At 56.4% G+C, this 19,048-nt stretch overlaps 1 protein-coding gene across 2 annotated transcripts; it reads right to left on the bottom strand.

The window, feature by feature from the left end:
- Nucleotides 1-1,067: 1,067 nt before the first annotated feature.
- On the bottom strand, nucleotides 1,068-17,714 carry IDH2 (isocitrate dehydrogenase (NADP(+)) 2). 2 transcript variants are annotated; one of them, XM_023254911.2, is made up of 11 exons: nucleotides 17,507-17,714; nucleotides 7,603-7,694; nucleotides 7,335-7,500; nucleotides 5,605-5,765; nucleotides 5,371-5,514; nucleotides 4,554-4,690; nucleotides 4,226-4,377; nucleotides 2,286-2,398; nucleotides 2,014-2,111; nucleotides 1,829-1,921; nucleotides 1,068-1,429 (listed from the first exon to the last, which is right to left on the bottom strand). In XM_023254911.2, the coding sequence occupies exons 1-11, from the start codon at nucleotides 17,619-17,621 to the stop codon at nucleotides 1,345-1,347; spliced, it is 1,356 nt and encodes a 451-aa protein (XP_023110679.1). In that variant the 5' UTR covers nucleotides 17,622-17,714; the 3' UTR covers nucleotides 1,068-1,344. The 2 variants fall into 2 exon arrangements, with proteins under 2 accessions (XP_023110679.1, XP_023110680.1); XM_023254912.2 differs by lacking the exons at nucleotides 7,335-7,500; nucleotides 7,603-7,694; nucleotides 17,507-17,714 and adding an exon at nucleotides 6,618-6,721.
- Nucleotides 17,715-19,048: the final 1,334 nt, after the last annotated feature.

Below are 19,048 nucleotides of genomic sequence, written 5' to 3'. Positions count from 1 at the left end.
GGGCTGCGGCCAAGGCCCCAGAATTCCCACCACTTGCAGAGAAAAGCCACTTCTCCTCTTGACCCACCGACAGGGTACCAGGACAGAAGCCAGCTCGCGACGCCAGACTGCGCCTCCGAGGCTGCCAGCCCTTCCTGCTGACGGGCAAGAAGGGGCCGGAAACCTTGAGCTTTGCCCCAGGAGTTGGGCCCTTAAGCAGAGCCAGCACACCAGCTTTTCTTCCCACAGCCCTGGGAGTCCTTCAAATACACGGAGGCCACCAGGGTGAGGGGCGGTTAGAACCCAGCTCCGAGCTACCGAGGTCCCAGCTGCCCAGTTTCAAGAGCCATGAGGGTCTCCCCCGCCCCCAACCCTAGAAACTGGGGAAATGGACTTTGGGTCGCCAAGTATCTGTTAGATCAGGTGAAAATGGCACAACTCTTCCCCCTCCCCCCCCCCCGCCGGGCTTTGAGACCCCAAAAGTAGAATATATCCCCTGCATGAAAAGATAGCCCTTCAAGTTGGATCTGTTTTGCTTCACTGCAACTTTCCATCTTACTTTTCTGGTTTTGCCAAAGAATGGCGAGGAGGAGCCCAAGTTAGGGACCCGATGGGCCTAGACTACACGGGACCTCCATTCACGGTCCCAGCCCCGAGCCCCAGGCAGCCGTGCAGAGGGCCGTGAAGCCACGGCTGTGTGGAACCCATTCTGAGGACCAAGCAAAGGGTAAATAAAGAGGTCTCGAGATTTTTAGGAGGTTAAAACAAAGCAAAAAAAATCAATCCATCAATGGCAACGCAACCAGAATCTACCAGGAAGTGGTAACAATCGCCAAGTGGAGATCAGCGTATAGGAACCGGATCGTGTTTGGTAATTTCAGGCCTGCACAGCACAGGCCCAGCGGCTGGCCCGGCGGCTCCTGTAGAATTCAGGACACTCACACTGCTGCCCGGTCCCCTCGCCTCACGGTGGCCCCTGTGAATGGAGGCCTGGGACGTGGGTGGAATCCACCGGCCCTTTGAGGGCCTCTTTCTCTGGGGGCCCGGGCCGGGCTGCCTCCTCCCTCGGGCACAAACACAGCAGACGGTTTCGTGAAGAGCTTTTTAGTAGCTAAATATGGCACCATGTGTTCCAAGGGCAATATAAATTACAGTATGCAAAACTCACTGACTGGCTGAGGTAAAACACGCTGTTCCTGCCTCACATCACCATGAGGGGAAACACACAGATATTCTTAAAAACATCTTGCTTATAAAAAACGTCCCCTAGAAAGGCCTCCTGAGAGGGGCCGGGAGGCTCAGCCGCGGCCCGCTGCCCCCCCCCCCCACCCCGGCCCGCCCGCTGCGGGCCGCGCCCCGCGCCCACTACTGGCCCAGGGCCTTGTCCAGGTTGTTCTTGATGGTGTCCAGGAAGTCCGAGGTGTTCAGGAAGTGCTCGTTCAGCTTCACGCTGCCGAGAGAACACCGTTCACGTGAGGCGCGGCTCCAGCCTGGGTCCGGGCAGAGCCTGAACTTGGGCACCCGAGGAGCTGCCCTCCCGTGCCCGTGGGGCGTGGCACGCCCAGGCTGCGCGTCAAAGGTTGCCTAGGGCCCGTCGCCAAAGGGCCACACAACTTCAGACATTTGTACAGACGGGGACGGCAAGACTCTGAGCCCCTAGCCTCGGGGACGGGGGCAAACTCACAGGGTCTCAGGGCTGTGGACCTGGCCCACCCCAGGCCCTTGGCAGCTAAGCTGACCTGAGGATGAGGAGGGGGGGAGGTGCCTCTAAGAGGGTCCTCTGGCTTCTTCCCACCCAGGGAAGAAGCTCCCAGAAGGCCAGCCCCTCCCTCTGCCACCAGCCACGCACTTGCTGAGGCCATGGATGCAGCCCGCCAGGTCCTTGGTCATGGCTCCGCTCTCCACCGTCTGGACACACACCTTCTCCAGGGTCTGTGCAAACCTGCAGGGGACGGGCCAGAGTGAGGCCCCGGCGATACAGAGCCCGCCCAGAAGCTGCCCTGGGCCAGCTCAGGCCCCTCCCTCTCCACTCACCTGATGAGGTCCTGGTTCCCATCCAGCTTCCCCCGGTGCTCCAGGCCACGCGTCCAGGCAAAGATGCTGGCGATGGGGTTGGTGCTGGTAGGCCGGCCCTGGGGGCGGAGGTCATAGGGGGATCGGGAGCCGAACCGGCCGACAAGGGGGCCACCCGGACGCGACCGCCCACCCGTAGGCTGATGGGTCAGTCCCATCCCCCCAGCCCTCAGAGCCAGTGGGTTCTGAGCCCCCGGGACAAATGGGCATGCGACCACGGTCCCTACACTCACCTTCTGGTGCTCCCTATAATGGCGGGTGACCGTCCCATGAGCGGCCTCAGCCTCGATGGTCTTCCCATCTGGGCAGACCAGCACAGACGTCATCAGGCCGAGGGAGCCAAAGCCTGAAAAGTGGAAAGACCCTCCATTCGGTGCCGGCACCCACCCTCCTCAGACCACCGGGGTTGAGTCCCCCTGCCCTTCTGCTGGGAGGAGACCCCCTCAGCTCGTGACCCCCGACGGCACCCAGGAGGACAGCCACTGTTTCGGGCTTGCCCACCCTTGTCGTGGGTCTCTAGAGCCCAGCACAGGGCAGGGGGGCGTTCAAAGGTGGCTATCATCAGCCTATTAACATACATCTGGGTTCCCAGGGCCTGGGGCCCCCAGAGCCCAAGACCCCAGGACTTCTGCCCACCCAGCCTGGCTCGCGACCGCACGGTTCGTTCACGCAGAAAGCAGAAAGCCTGCCACCAGCTATCTCACCACGATCCCTCTGTCTGCCTCTCTTGCAGGCTCCTTTAAAGCTTTGTGACTTATCTCCAAATTCTCCCAAATCCAGATGTCAACGTTTCTCTATTGTCAAGGTCTCCTGGGCTTCAAAAGCACCCCGTGGCACCAAAATAAGAACTGTGTTAAGTCCCAAGAAAGAAAAAGCGAAAAACTTCTCCAGGAAAATTCGTTGTCTGGGAAGTTCTGCTGCTGAGACTCGGGAAGGGGTCCCTTCTCCATGTTTCCTGGACCTTCGCACTCACCCAGTCCTTGTTTACTTAAGGGCAACTTTCATGCCTCTCTCTTGTCTGCTATGGCTTCTCATCCTTCCATTTGAGCTAGGAATTGTTCTAGTACGAGGACCACTACCACACGTAATGAAATAAAGGCCAAGGTTTTATGAAACATCAGGAATTCTTATGCATTCTCCTTGCAACCCCGGGGTGGGCGTCACCTTCCTTCTCGGGAGCTAGACCTCAAACCATCTCACGTACCCTTCTTTCTCTTCCGCTCTCTGCTCTACACGTTGTCTACTCCCTACTCTTGTGGGGCGCTGCTCTTGTGCCCAACACCACTGGGCTATTTCTTCTTTTCTTTTTTTAAGATTTTACTTTAGAATTCTATTCTATTCTATTTTTTGAGAGAGAGAGTGCACGCAAGTAGGGAGAGGGGCAGAGAGAGAGAATCTCCAGCAGGCTCCAGGCCCAGCGTGGAGCCAGACGCAGGGCTCGATCCCACGACTGTGAGATCATAACCTGAGATGAAATCAAGAGTCAGGCACTTAACCAACTGAGCCACCCAGGCGCCCTGAGATTTTATTTCTTACGTGATCTCTACACCCAACTTGAGGCAGGAAACCACAATCCCTGAGATCAAGAGTTGCCTGCTCTTCCGACTGAGCCAGCCGGGCACAATCGGGCTATTTCTTACGGCTACTTCTCTAAGGGTCTCGTCCATGCTTTATGTTGCAATGTGAATTATCTCTTAGAGGACGTCCAGGGCTTGGGGCTCTGCCATCTTCCCCAGTGTTCTCCTACAGCCAACAGGTTGACTGTGCAAAACGAATTCTCTGTAATTCGAAAAGTACCCGGTTGTGCTCAAAACCATTTTTCTACTGGAGCCAACCCTGGCCCAAACCTGGAGGCACAGTCGCTTGGCTTCGTGGACAGGAACAACCTCACAGCTGACGCACCTGGCCCCTTAGAACTTGAATTCCTAGGTTCTCCTTTTTCTGTAACAGCGGCCTTAGTAATACACCAGTCCAAACCTAATTTGTGACCCTTCCTCCCTCAGATGCCGGCGAGCTCCTGCCCCCTGCTGTCCACGGGGAACCCTGCAATGCGGCGGCCGGCCCCAGTCCTGCTGCCACGCTGGACACATTTTCTACAAAGGGGGTCTGAAAATCCCCCCAGCCGGAGAAGACCGACGATCCACCCCTTGGGGAACAGGTGCTCCCAGCATACCCTGGGCCAGGATGTCCGACTGCACGTCTCCATCATAGTTCTTGCAGGCCCACACGAAGCCGCCTGAAGACTTGAGGACCTGGGCCACCATGTCATCAATGAGCCGGTGCTCGTACCAGATCTTATTCTTGTCGAAGTCGGTCTTATAGTGCCTGGGAGCAAAAGGGCCTGTTGTGGGGAGAGGGCAGGAGGCTGACAGGTTGAGGATCTCTCCCCCAGCCGAGCCAAAAGCACTGGGACGGCGGCCACCCCGTAGGACAGGGGCCCGGGGGGACAGGAGAGAAGGGCTGTGGGATCCCTGGGAAGGAATAAAGGGAGAGGCTGTTACTTGTCAAAGATTTCCTGGAAGATGTCCTTGAAGCGCCCGTCGTAGGCTTTCAGGATGGTGTTCTTGGTGCTCATGTACAGCGGCCACTTCTTCTGGATGGCGTACTGGAAGCAGCTGTGCGCAAAACCCGAGATGGACTGCGGGGGGAGAGAGGTCCCTGGCGTGGGGCCCGGCCGGCCTGCGGGCTACCAGCCCCCCCTGGGCTCCCCAGGTCTTAGGCCGTATGGCTGGGGTAAAGCTAACTCCCCCAGCCCACCTGCCTGTCTCTAGAGTTGACGGTGTGTCCCAGCCTATCCTCTCTGAGCCCTCCGTGACTGGCTCAGAGAGGGTCATGTGACCCAGGCCTGGAACTTTCACTGGAACCAGGAGCAAAAGAGGCTCTTTTCTGACAGGGTAACCAAGTCGGCAAGGGTAAGCCTGGAGCTGCCGGTGGTCACTTGTCACAGCCTGAGAATGAGGCCAACCACAGAAGGAACGAAAGCCAAGAGACGGGGAGGGGGAAAAGACTGCTTATCCAGCTCGCTTAAGCCAAGAGTCCAGACAACTAACACGCCCCCAGAGGTGTGTCGGGGAGTGAGTGCGGGGGCATCTGGCTAAGCGGGGGTCTGTCTTCCAGCCTCACTCCACACCAGGTCCACAGCAGGTCCCCCCGAAACATAGCCAAGATGCACTGGTCCCCCCGAAACACAGCCAAGATGCATTGGCTCACGGGCCTCGGACCTTCCTCAAGCCACTGACGCGGGAGTAGTGAGCATCACCAACCCGAAGCGGCCCCAGAGGGAGGAGGGAACGCAGGAGCCACCCGCCAGGGCCTCACCTCATCCGTGTTGTACATGCCCATCCCCACGCCGCCGGCAGGGAAATTGAACACTTCCCACTCCTTAGCGCCACTGCCATCCTTCGGGGAGAAGACGATCTTGAACGTGCCGGCCCGGTCGACCACAAAGTCTGTGGCCTTGTACTGCAGAGACAAGAGCGCGGCTCGGGCCGGGGTTCCGAGCGAGGGGCCCAGGCCAGGAAGAGCCGAGTCCCGCCTCCTGCCGTGGCCAACCTGGTCGCCATGGGCGTGCCTGCCAATGGTGATGGGCTTGGTCCAGCCGGGGACGAGGCGTGGGATGTTTTTGCAGATGATGGGTTCCCGGAAGACGGTCCCCCCAAGGATGTTTCGGATGGTTCCATTGGGACTCTTCCACATCTTCTTCAGCTTGAATTCTAGGAGGACAGAGGTGAAGGGACCCCACTGCAGCCCCCACCTTCCAACCAAAATCTGAACCCTGAGCAAGAACGCAGCCAGATGGGAGCCCTAAAAATCACCCTGGGGAAAGTCTAAAATATAAGTATGTGGGCTCTGGGACCATACTTCTTTCTTTTTTATTTTTTTTTTTTTAATGTTTATTTCTTTTTGAGAGAGAGACAGACAGAGTGAGAGCAGGGGAGGGGCAGAGAGAGAGGGAGACACGGAATCCGAAGCAGGCTCCAGGCTCCGAGCTGTCAGCACAGAGCCCGACGCGGGGCTCGAACCCATAACTGTGAGATCATGACCTGAGCCAAAGTCGGACACTCAACCGACTGAGCCACCCAGGCGCCCCTCTGGGATCAGATTTCTTGGGTTCAAGGTCCAGCTCCACCACCTGTAACTGTGAGTTTTATGCCAGTGAGTTAACCTGAGCTATAAAATGAAATTACTGATAAAAATACCTCGCATCTTGGGTTGCTGTCAGGATTAAATAAACCTCTATGGAAAGTGCCTAGAACAGTGCCTGGCACATCGGGGCTTCTTCAGCTAGTGTATTATTCCCGCGTCATGCGTAGACGTAGCTCGGTCTGACGAACTCTGGCAGTATGGTGTCTCGCTGGACAGAGGCCAGAAGACCAGAGGGCAGGCCTCAGTACTGCCACGAACCGTGGAGTCCAGCCCACGTTACCGGGACTGTTGGCTCTCTACTTCCTTCTCCAGAAAACAGGGGTACAGAAATCCCAGGGTTCAGGAGAAATGAAAAGAAACCCCACAAAGAAGAGCTTAGCACTTAAATGATCCCAACGTCCCAGGGTCAGGTACAAACCCGAAAGACGGAAGAAGGTCTGGAGTGTTTGGAAATGTGCTTCGAATGCTTCCTTCCAGCTCCCTCGTGCCGTAGGACGCAGGCAGAGAGAAAGAGCTCTGCACACCCCTGAACGACCCTTTCTCGAATTTTCCAAACGTGGCCCCTTTATCCACATTCTGGTGCCATTGTTTCCGGAAACCCTCAAAAGTGCTCCCCAGAAGCAGGGACCGGCAGCCGGTCCAAGCCTGGTGAGCGCACCTCTCTGAGACTCCTCCGCGGCTGCAGGGGGCAGGGGACAGACCCGCAAGGCCAAGACAGCGGCAAGACACTAGCGACGCTCCCTAGAGCCCGCTGCAGCTCTGAAAGATACAAGCTGACACGCGGCACTCCGCTGGCCAGAGGTGGCCCCGAGGTGTCTCTGTAAACCTGCCTGCAGGACAGTCCAGGAGGCGAGAGGGGCGCCCGAGGAGGCCGCCCTTCCTCTGACGGCTTCAGCAACGTGTCTGTGGCCCACGACACCTACCGGTGCCGGCCAGAGCCGCGCGGCACAGCAGCAACGCCACGGGCCTGGATTCCGCCCTGCCACACCCCACGTGGGTGCCAGCCCCTCACCGGCCCTCCCAGCCTCCTCTGCAGGAAACCCCACGGCCCCAACGCCTCCCACGAAGTCGCAGGGAGACGGGGTTCGTGTCGCGGCCCCCACGCCCCCAGCCCACCCGCCTCCGCACCCTCACACCTTCCACACGGGCCTCATCGGGGGTGATGGTGGCGCACTTCACAGCCACACTGTACTTCTGGGTGGCCAGTGCGGAGTCTATGGTGACCTGGTCGTTGGTCTGGTCACGGTTTGGGAGCCCCAGGTCGAAATACTTGAGCTGGACATCCACGTGCGGCAGGATGAGCTAGAAACAGATGACCAGGGCAAGGCATCAGCCCAGATGACTGACTCAGGGGCACGAGGGGGCCTGCGGGGGGGCTGAACGCCCACTTTGGGAGGGAACTACCTTCTCCTTGATGAACTGCCAGATGATCCGGGTCATCTCATCGCCGTCCATCTCCACCACCGGCTTCGCCACCTTGATCCTCTTGTCGGCATCTAGGACCGGGCAACACGGCGCATCATACCTCTGGGGGAGGGGGGGCGTCCTGGGCGAGCTCCTCTCCTCCCCCGCGGGACCTGCCCTTCACCCAGGAGAGCGGTGTCAGCCAGGGCTCGGTTACCCACACTCACTGCCCCTCGGCAGGACCAGCTCCCGGGCCGGGCCGCCTGCGGGGGGTCCGGGTCCCCCCCACTGAGGATGGCCAGCTAGGACTGAAAGATGGTGGCCTGAATCTGAAGGCAGAGGAGCCCAAGAGCCAGAGGTCCAGAGCCAAGCAGGGCCACCTGTCCGGGAGCAGGCAGGGGAGGGAATGCCTACAGGCTGTCGCCACCCAGTTCCGAGGGCAGGCGCTGTGGCCCAACCCCAGCGATTCTGCGAGTTTCCTCGTAACCTTGTTACAAGAGCCCGACTAAATCTAAGTGGGGACGGCAACTGCACTCGCACCTCCTCTGTGCCTGACGTGGTCCCCTACCCCCTTTGCGTGATTCCTTTTCATCCTCAAACCACTCCCAAAGGGAATATGGCTATCTCCACTTTGGGTGCGCCTGGGTGGCTCAGTCGGTTCAGCGTCTGACTTCAGCTCAGATCACGATCTCACGGCTCGTGGGCTGGAGCCCCATGTCGGGCTCTGCACCGACAGTTCAGAGCCTGGAGCCTGCTTCGGAGTCTGTGTCTCCCTCTCCCTCTCTGCCCCTCCCCTGCTTGTGCTCTGGTCTCTGTCTCTCAAAAATAAACATTAAAAAAAATTTTTTTAATGTGGTGCAACTGAGGCTCAGAGAGTTTGCCAGCTTCCTGCCAAAGGTGACACAGCTTGAGGACAACAGAGCTACCAGGATTCACACTTTCTCAGCGGCAAGCAGAGGCTTAGGGCACCCAGAACAAGACTCCGAACCCTTGATCCAAGCTGGCAGGCTGGCCAGTCCTGCCGGAGAAGCATCAAAGGTGCAAAGCGACAGTGGAGGAGGACAGGAGCCGGGCGGGGGAGGCTCTTCAAGGAAAGTCTGACTCATGAGAAAAACCAACAGTCTGGGAAGTGAATTCCCGAGAAAACAAGAAAATGACCCATCCAATTAAATCAGTGCAGGCTACCTTGAGCGAGACTTGTTGAACCTTAGCCTGTAGCACGGAGGTACCCACGGCCTGGGAAGAAACAGCCCCTGCAGAGTAGGGAGGGCAACAAGACAGGTGCAAAACCTACAGCCGGGCCTCGACCATCAGAAGAAGGCTCGCTCACCGCTGACACCCGGGCCGGAGTGAGACAGCTGAGAACTGACTGGGCTCTGTCCCCAGCAGAGCCCCCTCCGCCCTCGCTTAGGGCCCATTTACTCTTAGGTTACGCACAATCCTTACAGATGTCGTCGTGGATCTTCCGCCTCACCAGACACGAGACGGCGAATCAGAAGAAAGGATTAGGATGTTCACTTAAAAACACCAACGGTCAGAAGAAGCGACATCTGCTAGGTGGACAGCAAGGGACGGACGTCTACGAAAAGCAGGCCCTGACACTGAAAAAGCATGACCACCTAAGCACGTTTAAAACAGAAGTGACTGGGGCACCTGGGTGGCTCAGTCGGGTTAAGCGTCTGACTTCAGCTCAGATCGCGATTTCTCAGTTCATGGGTTCGAGCTCCGCATCGGGCTCTGTGCTGACAGCTCGGAGCCTGGAGCCGGCTTGCGATTCTGTCTCCCTCTCTCTCTAACCTCCCCCCCCACTCCCACGCTCACGCACACGTGCGCACATGTTCTTTCCCTCTCTCTCTCTCTCTCAAAAGTAAATAAACATTAAAAAATTTTAAAACAGAAGTGACCAAAACCCAACAGATCCCCCACATATCACTGCCCTACAACACACACCACAGCCATGACTCGTGCTGACATCCCCAACCCACTAAGAAAAAGGTGAATTACGTGCAGCGAAATGATTCACTATCCAAACGTGCGCAGATTTTTTTTTTTAATCTAAAAATAATCTCCCAAAGATGTGCAAACAGGTTTTTTTGTTTTTTCTTTTCTTAATCTAAAAGGAATCTTGGAGGTTACTTAGGAAGACAAATGAGACCCAGGAAGCGTGGCTTGTGTCAATGTCAGGACTGATCCCGGGTCTCTGGCCCCAGTGTGGCCTCCGGACACCCTCGGGGGTCACGTATGGAGAAGCAGAAGGCAAACACAGACTCCAAACATTCTATTCCCTGGAGGACAAGGTGAGCTCAGCCAGCACCTCTCCGCCCCCCTTTCCAGGAGGCATAGCGGCCTTTGGACCCAAGCCACAGAATTCCTTCACCTTTCCAGGCTGGAAGTTTGAGTGGAAAGGGCTTTAGGACTCGCAGAAAGTCTACTGGGCCACTGAAGAGCTAGCTTCGTTTTGTTTTAATTTTTTTTTTCAATGTTTATCTTTGAGAGAGACAGAGCATGAGCAGGGGAGGGGCAGAGAGAGAGGGAGACAGAGAATCCGAAGCAGGTTCCACGCCAAGGAGATTCGGTGCCAAGCCCGATGCGGGGCTCAAACTCAAGAAACCGTGAGACCATGACCTGAGTTGAAATCAAGAGTAGGACGCTTAACCAACTGAGCCACCCGGGTGCCCCAAGCTAGCTTAGTTTTTAAGAGCATCTCCTATGAGTTAATGTCATGAGGGCTAATCAAGGTTGTTTTAATGTACTGAAGCTACCATAATCATAACCCCTAAGGAGAATTCATTTGTGGCCAGTCTTAAAGGTTTCTGCCTCGCTGGGCTCCACTCAAGTTTTGGGCTTCAGACCCAGCAGCCTGTGGGCTGTGGGCTCCACACCTGCTCCATCTGGGAGTTCAATGTCACGATCATAGCAGGCAGCCCTCCCTGTGGTGCCTGCAGGTGTCAAACCCTCAGAGACCACAGGGCCCACTTATTTACAACCAGGTGCTAAGCACCTCTTCCTGAAACACCAAAAAATATAATAGTTCCTGGCCTAAAGGAGTGAGTATGAAAGGGAAAACCTACAGATAACGGAGACAGAGCAAGCAGCCCAGTTATCAAAGTCAGGAGCACAGCCTCCTTGAAAGGGCCCTTCCCAGAACCGGGGGCGTGGGGGGCACAGAAGCCAAAGCAGCAGAGACTCCTGATTGGCTCATGCAGCGATTTTAAAGAAGCATATTCAGGGGCGCGTGGGTGGCTCAGTCGGTGGAGCGCCTGACTTCAGTTCAGGTCATGATCTCATGGTCGGTGGGTTCGAGCCCCACGTTGGGCTCTGTGCTGACAGCTCAGAGCCTGGAGCCTACTTCCGATTCTGTGTCTCCCTCCCTCTCTGCCCCGCCACCCCCCCCCCCCCCGCTCATGCCCTGTCTTCTCTCTGTCTCAAAAATAAATAAAAACATTAAAAAAAATAAAAAATTAAAAAAAAAAGCATATGCATTGGTGACCAAGGTTTTAAAATCAGGCGATTTCAACAACACAACAACCACAAAAACCAATTAATAAATGGGCAAAGGACTTGAATCGACATCTCTCCAAAAAAACGATATATGAAAGACCAATAAGCATATGAAAAGTTGTCCCACAGCACTCATCGTTAGGGAAATGCAAATCAAAAATCACAATGAGGGGCGCCTGGGTGGCGCAGTCGGTTAAGCGTCCAACTTCAGCTCAGGTCACGATCTCGCGGTCCGTGAGTTCAAGCCCTGCGTCAGGCTCTGGGCGGATGGCTCAGAGCCTGGAGCCTGCTTCCGATTCTGTGTCTCCCTCTCTCTCTGACCCTCCCCCGTTCATGTTCTGTCTCTCTCTGTCCCAAAAATAAATAAACGTTGAAAAAAAAAATTAAAAAAAAAAAAATCACAATGAGATACCACCTCACACCCACAAGGACGGCTGCCAACAAAACCAAAACCAAACCCAAAACCCCAAAGCCGAAAACAACAAGTGTTGGTGAGCATGTGGAGAAGCTGGAACCCTTGCGCACAGCTGGTGAGAATGGACAGTGCGGCAGCTGCTACGGAAGACGGTGTGGTGCTTCCTCAAAAAATCAAAGATGGAACCGCCATATTGTTCGGCCATCCCACCTGTGGATATCTATCCAAAATAAGTAAAAGCAGGGTCTCAAAGAAACATCTGTGCACCCTCGTCCACAGCAGAATTACTCACAATAGGCAAGAGGTGGAAACAACTCCAGGGTCCCTCAAGGAACGAAGGGAAAAACAGAATGTGGTATGAGCCTTCGAGAGAACAGGACTCTGGAAACGGATCCAGGACGGCTAAGAAAAACGTCCCTCCAAAAGGTTAAACGATGTTCACAATTTCGAGCTTCTCCCAGACTGGGCTCCCCGCCACTTAAATGTGGACGTGCTTGCTAGGAAATTGAAAAAGGAAGTGCCGCCATTGTGAGCAAGAGCGAGGGATCTGGACCTTCCTCAGTAGCGTTGGCTGCTCATTCTTTCGTCTCAAATTCCACAAAACCAGTTGCCCTTGGGATGGCCAGCAGACCTATACTGTGGCATACTTATATAAGCAACACGGCCACGTTTCCCACACACTTCCAATCCAGCGACGATGAACATTTCTGAACTCTTAAAATAAATGAGAAGCAGTGATAAACAGGAACAGAAAGTATAATGGTAGTTGCCAGTGGCTGGGGGAGGAGGGAATGGGGAGCTGTTTTTAACGGGTGCATACAGAGTTTCAGTTTTGCAAGATGCTGAAGCTCTGGGGGTTGGCTGTCCAACAGTGAGAAAGTATTTAACCCTACTGAATGGCACACTTCAAAATGGCTAGGACAGGAAATTTGTGTTATGCACTATTTTTACCACAATAAAAATAAGAAATAACGGTTTTTAAGTTTTTAAAAATCTAAATCAGTCAAGGGGTGCACCTGGGTGGCTGCGTCAGCCAAGCGACCCGCTTCGGCTCAGGTCGTGATCTCGCGGTCCGTGAGCTCGAGCCCTGCGTCGGGCTCTGTGCTGACAGCTCAGAGCCTGGAGGCTGCTTCAGGTTCTGTCTCCGGCTCTCCTCTGCCCCTCCCCTGCTCGCACTCTGTCTCTCTCTCTCTCTCTCTCAAATATAAAATAAATGCTTAAAAAATTTTAATCTAAACCACTCAAAACAAAAGCAACCCAGGAGACTTTACACAAAGATTCCAGGCCTATCGCGTACCCTCCAGAGGACACAGGCCCCAAGGCACCAGAGTGGGAGACCCTGTGTGTGGTTCAGCCAATACGGCAGAGCCACCCCCATCATCCACCCCTCTCTGGGTGACAAGAGATGACGAACAATCTGAAACCCAAGGAACAGCACAGGGGTCTCCCTGAAAGCTCCCAAGGGACAGCCACCGTGACATTTTCAGATGACATGTTGCACACTGGCCTCTTGGCCAGAGTGTGGGATGGAGTTACACCAGGCCACAGGGAGTCCGGGAGGCCAACTCTCCTCCGGGAGTCCGGGAGGCCAACTCTCCTCCCGGTCTGGGATTCCGAGCACCCAACTCCAAGTAAGGATTTCAAAACCCGGCGCCTGTTTCAGGATTGGCTGCTCCAAACTCAAGGCTAAAGGTCCCTCCCAAGATGGCCACCCCCAAGAATAAGTGCGTAACCACACGCCTGCCCTGGCTGTCGGCCAAGAAGCTGCCAAGCCGGCGTGGCCCAGCAGCATGTGGGGAGAAGCCCCCAGTTCCTGGGAGCTCAAGAAGGCAGGGCAGCAAATCTGGAAGAGATTTCCTTGGGGTCATCCTTCACTCCTCCCCATTCCCTCACACGCACGTGCCAACCATTGAAACATCCTATTGGCTCTTCCTTCAAAATGCATCCAGAATCCAACCACTTCTTACCACCCCCAGGGCCAATAACCTTGCCAGAGTATGACTACACCCTCCCACCAGGACCCTGAAGCCAGAATGTGCCTGTCAAAATGTAAATGGGGGAGGGGGGCGGCGGGGAGGCTCCTGGATGGCTCAGTTAGTTGAGCATGGACTTCGGCTCAGATCTCTCAGTTTGTGGGTTCAAGCCCCATGTGGGGCTCTGTGCTGACAGCTCAGAGCCTGGAGCCTGCTTCGCATTCTGTGTCCCCCTCTCTCTCTGCCCCTCCCTACTCACCCTCTGTCTCTGTCTCTCTCAAAAATAAACATTAAAAAAATAATTTAAAGATTAAAAGAGCTTTAAAAGAATGTAAATCAGGCCACAATACCCTTCTCAAAACCTTGCAAAACTTCCCTTTTCAGTCAGAGTAAAGGCCAAAGTCCTCAAAAATGTGTGGTCCCCACAACACTTGACCTCATCTGTCACTGACCCCCTTCCCCTGACCTCTGCCTGGCTCAGGACTCTTCCCTCTCTGCTTCTCCCACAAGCAAAGGTGTACTCCGCCATCAGACACTCCTCCATCAGACACTCCTCCATCGGGCTCTCCTCCATCAGGCACTCCTCCATCAGACACTCCTCCATCACGCACTCCTCCATCAGACACTCCTCTCCTCCATCAGACACTCCTCCATCAGGCACTCCTCCATCAGACACTCCTCCATCACGCATTCCTCCATCAGACACTCCTCCATCACGCACTCCTCCATCAGACACTCCTCCATCAGACACTCCTCCATCATGCACTCCTCCATCAGACACTCCTCCATCAGACACTCCTCCATCAGGCACTCCTCCATCAGATACTCCTCCATCAGACACTCCTCCATCACGCACTCCATCAGACACTCCTCCATCAGATACTCCTCCATCACACACTCCTCCATCAGACACTCCTCCATCAAGCACTCCTCCATCAGACACTCCTCCATCAAGCACTCCTCCATCAGGCTCTCCTCCATCACGCACTCCTCCATCAGACACTCCTCCATCAGGCACTCCTCCATCAGACACTCCTCCATCAGGCACTCCTCCATCAGACACTCCTCCATCAGACACTCCTCCATCACGCACTCCTCCATCAGACACTCCTCCATCACGCACCCCTCCATCACGCACCCCTCCATCAGACACTCCTCCATCACGCACTCCTCCATCACACATTCCTCTCCTCTATCAGACGCTCCTCCATCACGGCCTTGGCACCTGTTGACCATAACCAAATGGCCTGTTTCCTTTGTTCCTTCGGTGACTCTTCAAGGAGGTCTTTTCTGTGCTTCCTGCCCCCCCCCCCAACTCCAAACCTCCACTCACACCTTCCTGGCCTCTTTGTTCTCCAAACGCCATGCTAGCCAACTTCTACCTTTTTACTAACAGTCCCCACATTAGCATTTAAGCTCCACACGGGCAGAAATCTTTGCCCCTTACTCCTGGCTCTGTCCCCAGCACCTTCACGTGCCTGGCACACAGCAGAAGCACGACAGTTGTTGAAGTCACAGATGAATGTCAAGTTACAGTCTATTTGGTCTATAGTAAGGGCTGCCCTGCCCCCACGTCCTGTTGGGATGAAATGTGCTCCTGGGATGCACTGCCACACAGAGGCCACTGAGTTCTTACCATCGGATTGTACCAGACCAGCACAGATGTATGTATGGGACAGGGGTCTCTGCCAGGCAATGGGCAACTTGCCCTGAGAAGCTCACAATTTATACTGGTTTTTTTTTTAATGTTTATTTTTGAGAGTGAGCGAGGGGTGGGGGGCGGGGAGCTGAGAGAGAGGGAGACACAGAATCCGAAGCAGGCTCCAGGCTCCGAGTTGTCAGTGCAGAGCCTGATACGGGGCTCGATCCCACGAACCGTGAGATCAGGACCTGAGCCGCGATCAAGAGTCAGATGCTTAACCGACTGAGCCACACAGGCGCCCCTCCACTGGCATTTTAAACGTGTACACAAGTGTCAACTCCAGGGCAGGTCACAGAGCCCGGCTTCCAATAACCAGAAGGCAGTTTCCAGCACCTCATGCCCTGAACGGAACCAGTGCCAGAGGCTCCCAGCTCAACTGGAGCCTCTGGGGGCGGGCCCCAGGCTTTCCAGAGACTTCTCCAAACGTTCCAGGCCTAAACATGACCACCCAAAACACCTCTGATGGGGCAGCCCTGTTCTTATCTGATGCAGTTGAAACAAGCCTCGGGGAGGAACACATAATAACTGCCCAGGCGGGCCTCCAGAACTTTCAACAATCATTATAAATAATAATCTGCCCTTGAATCTGAGAGTGCAGGCAAGTCACCAAGATCTGTAAAGTGAAGAGGCAGCGTGAGAAAAGAAGTTGCCAGGCAAGGAGTGAAGCTAGGGAAGGCCAGATAAGTCGCTCTCACAGTGAGGGCTTGGGCACAGCCCACCCTCCCCTCCACGACATCTGGCTCATCAGAACCGCCACCAGCCGTCGCTGGAGGCCTAGGAAATGCAAAACTAGGAGCCGTGGCGTTACCAAGCAGCAAAGACACCAGAGTGTTTTAGCCAAAAGAAACGTATCCGTTCCTTGTCATCAAGGGGAATGCCAAATATTCTGCCTCCGGTGGTGTTGCTGGGTGACAAGTCGAAGAGGCCACAGCTGTAAGTCTCATGTCCAACTCAAACACTAAGCCTTCTCCCCATTAATAACCCAACCAGCTTGGGAACTTCTGGAAGGACCTACAGCTAAAAGAACTTTCTTTTTTTTTTTTTTTTTTACCATCAATGCAGGGGGCACGAAGGGAGAAAATATCTTTCCTCTCACGCTGTTTTGCTAGAGGTGGTTTGGGGCCTGGGGGCACTTGGAACCCTGGAGTTGCAGGGCTAACCACTGACAAGACAAATCCCAGAAGTACAAAAGCAGAAATGTCCCTTTCTCCTTGGCAGGAGAGGTGGGGGCTGGGGCCCAAGCTCTGCCCCCACCTTCCCCTCCCCAATTCTGGTCAGCTGCTCCCACACTAGTTAAAGATTACCTACCGGAACAGTAAGGCCAGGCTGCCTGGGCCCCACTCCCTCTTCCTCACTGTCCTGGCTCACTCCAAGGGGTTCCAGGCCAGGTCAGGAAAGGGGTTTCCGTGGCAACAGGCAAGAGACAGGGCCAAGGGACCTACATTCTCCCTGCCTTTTGTCGCTGGCAATGGAGAGCCACGGGTGCAGGCCACATGCCACAGAGGGCAGCCTGCGAGGGTAACGGGGGTTCAGGTTAATCCTGCTTATTATGACCCGACTACTGTCTTCTTTCCTAAGCAGGGTGCGAAGGGCACCACAGAAGCAGTGAGTCACTAGTGGGGAAAGTGACATTTTGGAGCAGCTGCCCAATCACCCAGGCTGGCAGTCCGGCGGAGCAGCGTAGGAACCGGCTGGCGAGAAAACGCAGGTCAGGCCAAGGAGAGGCTCCAGGATGGAGACTTAAGTGCGACGGGAGGGGTGGGGGGTGTCCAAACAAAAGGGAAAATCAAAAGCACGCTCCTCCAGCTGTCGCGTAAAAGGCTCCAAAAATAGCTGACGCGGGCCTGACAGCGAGGAGGGATTACAGCGCGCCCGGCTGAAAAGGAAAGGGAAGTGGAGGCCGTCTCCCCGCCTTTGTCTGAGCAGGGACCGCGCCGAGACCCTCCCTCTCGCGGGGAGACCGGGCCTGGCGCTCCAGCCCCCTACTCGCTGGCCTGGCCCCTCCCGGGGCGCAGGGCGCGCAGGTCACCCTCCGGGCCCGGGACACCCCCAGCACCCGCCACGGGAATAGCTGGGGGGGCGCGGAGCAGCCCGGAATCCCCGCCCGCGCAGGGCCGCAGGACCAGCAGCTCCCGGGCCACCAGCTGCCACCGTCCTTCAAGTCCCCGCCCCCCCCCCCGGCTCTTTGTGTGCCAACCCCGCCGTCCCCGGCCCGCGATCGCCCCGAGTCGCGCTCCCGGGTCCCCGCCCGGGAGGCCGCCACGTCGCGGTGCCGGGCGCGCGCCCCGCCCGGACCCTCCTCGTGGCACTCACAGTGGCGCCGCGGCTGCTCCTGCAAGTTGGGGCCTGTCGGGGCTGCCGGCGCCCAGGCCGGCCCGGAGCCGGAGGCCCTGCAGAGCGAGCGTACGACCCGCAGGTAGCCAGCCATCCCGCCGAGCAGGCGAGCGAACCGACCGCGGCGGGCGAGATCCGAGCGCCGGTGCTGCTCCCGGCTGCCTGGCGGCGGGCTGCCAAGGCCCTCCAGGCGCCCGGGCGCGGGCAGGGGCGGGGCGGGGCTGCCGGGGGCCGCCACCCGATTGGGCCTCGCCGGGGAGGAGGAGGGGCCGGGGCCGAGCCGGACCCCTCGGGAGGCCCCCGCGCAGGCCCGACCCCGCCCCAGCGCGCAGCCCGCGCTGCCATTGGCGCCGCGCGCAGCCCCGCTGAACTGCCGGGGAGAGGCGGGGGAGACGCGCACCGGCCCGCGAGCGGGGGCCGGAGCTGGGGGCTCAGGGCAGCAGGTAGCGAGGCCGAGCCCCTCTCTCCAGGACGCCCTATTTAAGCCAGGGTGTCAGTTGCTGACGAATCATCTTAAACCACCCCAAAGTGAGCAAACTCCCGCGCCCTTGGCGTTTGCTGGGCGGAAACTCCTTCGCCTTAACCAAGCGCGGGTTCCGTGTTCCTGAACTGAGACCACGGGCACGTCGGCTCTTTTCAGGTGCGCTCTCAGATACTCCTGTCCCCTCCACGGGTTGCGTAGACTGTCCGGAGTCAAGAGCCGAACTCTCTCCTCTGCTTCTCCCCAGAAGGTCAAGCGGCTAATCCTCGAAGTCATCCGGCATAGCCAGAGTCTGTTTTTTCCCCCCGTCCGAAATGGCAATTGTAACAGCCACAGGGCTCCCAGGAGACGTGGGTGCAATAACGTAAGTAAAAAGGCTCCGAGCACACCCTGTGCTCAGCGGTTGTAGTTGATGGCTTATCACGATCCAGATGAGTCCTCGTGCAGCCTGGACTGAATGAGCGAGCTCAGCCCCCACCCTGGCAAACAGGTCCATGTTTGTCTGTTTACACGCACAAGACCATACTGATTGGTTCTGTCATCAGCGACTAAACTCTCCTCACCCATGTTCTTGAAATGGGACACCAGCCCGGGCTGGGTTTTATTTAGAAAAATCTGACCCCAGCCCCCACTGTCCCGGTCACACCATCTCACTCCGAACCTTAGCAACCAACGTTCTGCCCTGTGTCCCCAGCTCTCCCCTAACATTGCCTCAACAGTCAACATTGCCAGATGGGGCTGGGCCAGGAAAGCGACCTTGGATTACCGACTTGAGTGCTTCTTCTCCCTGTCCCAGCCAGACAGAGCTACTGCTTTGGCCCTGAGATCCAGCAGACTGGGTCCAAGGGGAGGTTGCTTTTGGACCCCCTCAAAGTCTGAGGTCTCAGTCAGAGGCCTGATCTTGGGCCAGCGTGTCCCAGAATGACTCCTAATCCCTTTCACTCCGTTCCCAATTCTCTTGCTCAAAACACCATCGAAGACCTTGGAGGCCTCTGGTATTTGGATTTATGCCATCCTGGCCTTATCAGGCACCTGGGCCT

Source organism: Felis catus, chromosome B3 (assembly GCF_018350175.1).
Source record: "Felis catus isolate Fca126 chromosome B3, F.catus_Fca126_mat1.0, whole genome shotgun sequence".
Classification (NCBI taxonomy): domain Eukaryota; kingdom Metazoa; phylum Chordata; class Mammalia; order Carnivora; family Felidae; genus Felis; species Felis catus.
This window is presented reverse-complemented; position numbering and strand designations above follow the sequence as displayed.

Coding starts and splice junctions, on each gene's coding strand:
- IDH2 (XM_023254911.2), bottom strand. CDS start 17,621: ATGGCTGGCTACCTGCGGGTCGTACGCTCGCTCTGCAGGGCCTCCGGC. Junction 5,766..7,334: donor CGATGAGGCCCGTGTGGAAG/GTGTGAGGGTGC, acceptor CTGTCCTCCTAG/AATTCAAGCTGAAGAAGATG. Junction 1,922..2,013: donor GGGAACCAGGACCTCATCAG/GTGAGTGGAGAG, acceptor CGTCCCCTGCAG/GTTTGCACAGACCCTGGAGA.